A 4,735-nucleotide genomic window follows, 5' to 3' on the forward strand; every position below is an offset into this window, starting at 1 on the left:
ATATTATATTAGATTCTATTTGGAATTTTGTTGACTTTCACAGTCATTTTATACCACCACTGTTTTCCATCAGAGAAATAGCGTTTGTATAGACACATGCACTACAAATTGTTCGTGTGTAATGATAGCTGTGTCGGGCAATTTTCACCATTTTTTCACTGCACTGCTATTAGAGTGTCGAATGCAAAACTTGTGTAGCCCTAACATCTAGTCATATTATACGTATACACATGTGTATCGATTTATTTATAAAGGGTTTTACTAGTCTTAAGATATTTTTTCCACGAAAAGTGATTTTCTGAACGTTTGTACGAACATAAAACGTGACTATTATATAGACCTATATTATATAGACTACCTATTTCGTCAATTTCGTGGTATAATAGTAACATGGAGGATGACTCAGGAATTCGTCCTTTGAATAATCGTTACACTTGACCGATTAAGAAGAGCTTATTGATTTCTTTTGAATCTTTCGACAAATCAATATAACTTGACGAATTTCTTTAGTCAGATAGATTACGTAGTAGAGATTATTGTAATTATATGGAAGAAAAAGCTAAACAACATTACGCCGAAATATATGTTCTCGAATCTCGTTTAACTGTTTACTTGATTTAAGAACGTCGCGTGACAGCAATTGTATTCAGCCTTAAATAACCAAGCCAACCCGACCACTGCTAACCGCCTAACAATTTCAACTCGTTAAGAAGAAATTTCTGCCTCGATTTAGCGGTATGTGTAACCGAAAAACTGTAAATACTTGCGAGCACGGAATTTTACATTTTTAGATCGAAGAGATTGGAATATCGTGATTAAAGACGTGGAATTTTTTTTAAATTACGAAACTACTTTTATGGAATATTGAAAATAAGTGTAGAAAAGAAGATTAAATATTTCAAAAGTTTACGTGATAATGTCTGTTTATTTTGATATCATTTTGAAAAGTTTAGACTTTACCCTATTACAGTTCTGTGTTGTAATTTTCTGAGGTTGCTATCAATAACAAATTTTTCTATCTCGTAGAATCCTTCAATTTTAATAATTATGTTCGGAAATATTTTCATGATAAATGACTCTGAAATTTATCAGATTCTTTATATTTCAATTTACACTCTCACAGAGTCTTGATTAATTCTTACGATTAGATCTTTTGAAAAACTGTAGAATCATCTTAAAAAAATCTTTTATAATACTGTATGTTCAATATGCCTACTCTATTCACGTTTTACAGTTCTACGTATAGACAGAACATCAATATCTTTGTACTGAGCATTACATATAATTTTTTCCAATAATAAAACCAACTGACGTACATTGTGGTACTTCTCAGCAAAGCTGTTTTTGTTCGTAAGACCGATAGAAATGCTTACGTAGTAAGAAATGTTGGTTTACAATACTTCAGTCATTTTTCACCTTTGATATCTCCAAGTTCTTATGTACAGTAATCGCCAAAGTGTTTAAACTTGGGAAGTTTTCCGTTGAGTGAACAAAAAATATATTATAAACATATCTCATTTATTGGAAAAATATTTGGACATAGGACTAAACAATTATGAAAATACACGCAATGTACACGTCCGATTTTATCACTAGTATAAATACATGAAACACATATTGCATAAATGCTTTAAAAAATGTATGTTACCTATTATGTACTTCCAATTTATTTAATGAATTTTTAGAAGATTGCATACAATTAATTAAAGTGTGCTTAAACTAGTACTAATTAAAGTAATTTCACTGAAATAAATGAAGTTCTTCTTGTCGGGTATTAAAAAAACGTGAATATTTTTTTTAAATCTCGAGTTCCATTCATCAATTGCAATTTATGAACATTATTTATGATATCATCATGAACATTCGAACACTCACTTTTTACTTCCACTATACATAAGTTTCTATCTTCGATGTCCGAGGCTAGGGTCAGTGTATAGCCATTCGATACAGTGTCCTGGGGTTGGAACAGGAAGTGGGGAGTGAAAAAGGAGGTGGTAGCGGTCAGCGTCGGGACGCTCGGCGTCTACTTACATGGGGAACAGTTGTGCGTGCGTCGTCATTTGTCGCCCCGTTCATAATTATACACATATGCTTTGTTTCTCTCTTCGATTTATATTCTAAAAGTTTACCAAATCAATATATACAATTTTTAGTAATCAATTAATCCGTGCAGAATTTCCAATTCGACGAAATGATCGCTTCAGTAAAATCGATTGTAATTAGTGAAGTGCGATTTTCTGTGTAAAGAATTATCGATCGGTGCGTGTGAGGATATTCAAGTGACCTTTTCAGTGTTTTCTCATAAATTTTCATGTAATATGAATGTAAATAATTTCACACAGTATAAGGTATACGAATTTTGTTGATCAAAGTTAAAACACTTTAGAGATCTTCCAAACCTGAACAGTATCACCCTTGATATAAGAAATATTCCAATAGTTTTTACAACTTATTATGCATGTCTTCATTATTTTTTTATGTACATTCCGTAATTGTTTTCATCAGAAAAAAGAACATTATAGATCTGTTATTTGTTAATGAAATACAGACATATTTCTACTTTAAAATTACATTCGCGTATACCACGAGATCGTGTACGTCTCATAACAGGTAATAATAATCGATCGTTCATTATTCTTCGGAACATAAATAAAATGGAAAATTTAAATTGCATATTGTTTAGACAATGTGACGTTCATTGCTCCGAAATTTCTTGTGTTTTATTTCCATAGACGTAAGAGTATAAACCGAGCGTCCAATGTATTTTGAATAGACAAAAATTCTCCCATTTATTTTTTTTATCTCAAGTCTCCCATTTGGGTGCTCAGTCTATTCTCATATGTCATTCTTTAGATCAAATTAAATATAAGACAGCTTCCATTTTTCTGCTTAATCCAAATTATGTGTGATTGAATTCATAAATTCAATTTTACGTTTTGGCATTATAATATAAAATCTAAATTATAACGAGTAAGTTTGAAATAATTAATAATTCGCGTATAATGCTATTTTTATGATAGATCCATAATAGTTTGCGGATACCTATCGGTTCATAAATAAATTAACATCGTGATAAAGGTAATAATACAATGCTAAGATTGTCACGCATTAAGATTTCCAAAAGTATTTTTTCCTATCTTTAGATTTTCTCAGAGACAAATCAATGAAAGCTATACTTAAACACTTCTATTTCTGTTCCTTGATCCCTAAATATTACATAGGGTGCATAGAATACACGACTTTTTTCTGAGGACGTGAAAGAAGGTGAAATTTTGAATCAAAAGTTCCTCTTCCATTTTGTTTATTACTTTCAATACAAAAAGCGTAAAAAATCGATTACAAAATATCATAAAATGGAAAATAGTGCGGCGGCTGGGCCTTGTGTTAATACACGACACTACGTGACAGTTGTGCATGACCGCCAGTGGTCCACTTTTTTTGTTAATAACTTTGTTAGTAACGGTTGGAGGAAAAAGGGGAACAGGAACTTTTGGCTCACAATTTCATCCTCCTTCACACCTTCAGAGGAAGCTCGTACATGCAGGGACACCCTGTATATTTTCATATATCAAAGAGCAACAAATTGATTTATATAATCAATAGATACGCGAGTGAAAAATGGCATTCGAATAAGTAAATATAATTCGGATAAATGCGAGAAGAATCGTCGATACAGAAAGAACTTTCCATCCCGGCCAATGAGCCGCCGCATTGGTGGGCGAAAATGATTTTCAAGTATTGCGCGGGGCTAGAAGAGGACAAGGCCACTGTTTTGAGGAGCGGGGAACCGAACTCGGAGGAAAGAACTCGAGATTTCAACGAGGAATCAAGCGATTCACGGCGACGGGAATACAAGATCGCGAACACTGTTCTTCGTTATTGTTCGTGCGCCTTTCGATGCAGACAACCGGTAGACATCGGAAGAGAAGAAGAGGATTCGATATCGACGATCGTTACCACTATCAACGCCACCCCTGTAATCCCTTTGGCTTTGAACCAGAGCGACGAAACGATGTATGTTGTCACAATTTTGAGAAACATCGAATTCGTTCGCATCTTAAGTAACAGTTCTCCGATATTGTTGAACATAAAACAAGCAAGCAACGAACCCCGTGAATAATATTAATTTCAAAATTTTCTAATTGCAAGGTGTTGGGAAGGCGAATAATGAAACATTTAAAGATTTTTGAACGGGAAATTTTTTATTCTAGAGATAAGACGGTGAACGAGGAAGAGTACAATGAGAAGAATAAGAATCATTTTCTACCGGATGAAAATTTCGGCACGAAAACAATGAATTCGATCGAAGTGAAATATGAAGGTATTTATTTGTTATTTTAAAAAGTTACCAATAATTTTATCATATGTGCTTGGAACATTCGCCTCGCAATGGAATTCAGTGAATCATTGAAAGCGATAAACCGAAAGGGTGTAACCTGTGGGATCTGGTGGAACGATCGAAAGTCCACGAACTGGAGCGAGAGGTTCTTAACCTCGGACCAATGTGTAAAGCTTAGGCCAGGACGCAATCAATATTTCCCTCGTGACGTTTCAACCATTCCGAACGAACGATTTTTTACTGAAACCATCCGTTAAGGATGTACAGGCTATACATTTAAACAATGCTAGCATGTTGAATTTGTTATTATAGATTCCTATTACTATTAAAAAGCTACCTGCAAAATTTTAAATCAATCCATGGGCTTTTTGAGAAATTATAGTGACTTAAAATTTG

The 4,735-nt window shown here is 33.5% G+C and overlaps 1 protein-coding gene across 1 annotated transcript in view; it reads left to right on the forward strand.

Moving 5' to 3' along the window:
* LOC108623505 (uncharacterized) overlaps nucleotides 1-4,735 on the forward strand; it is a 26,391-nt gene that overhangs the window by 16,283 nt on the left and 5,373 nt on the right. The window contains exons 11-12 of the mRNA XM_026812359.1: nucleotides 3,653-4,014; nucleotides 4,212-4,321. Coding sequence (XP_026668160.1) covers nucleotides 3,653-4,014; nucleotides 4,212-4,321 — 472 coding nt within the window. The remainder of the gene's footprint in view (nucleotides 1-3,652; nucleotides 4,015-4,211; nucleotides 4,322-4,735) is intronic.

The sequence above is a fragment of the Ceratina calcarata genome, unplaced genomic scaffold (assembly GCF_001652005.2).
Source record: "Ceratina calcarata isolate Rehan_Ccalc_2016 unplaced genomic scaffold, ASM165200v1 scaffold27.2, whole genome shotgun sequence".
NCBI lineage: Eukaryota > Metazoa > Arthropoda > Insecta > Hymenoptera > Apidae > Ceratina > Ceratina calcarata.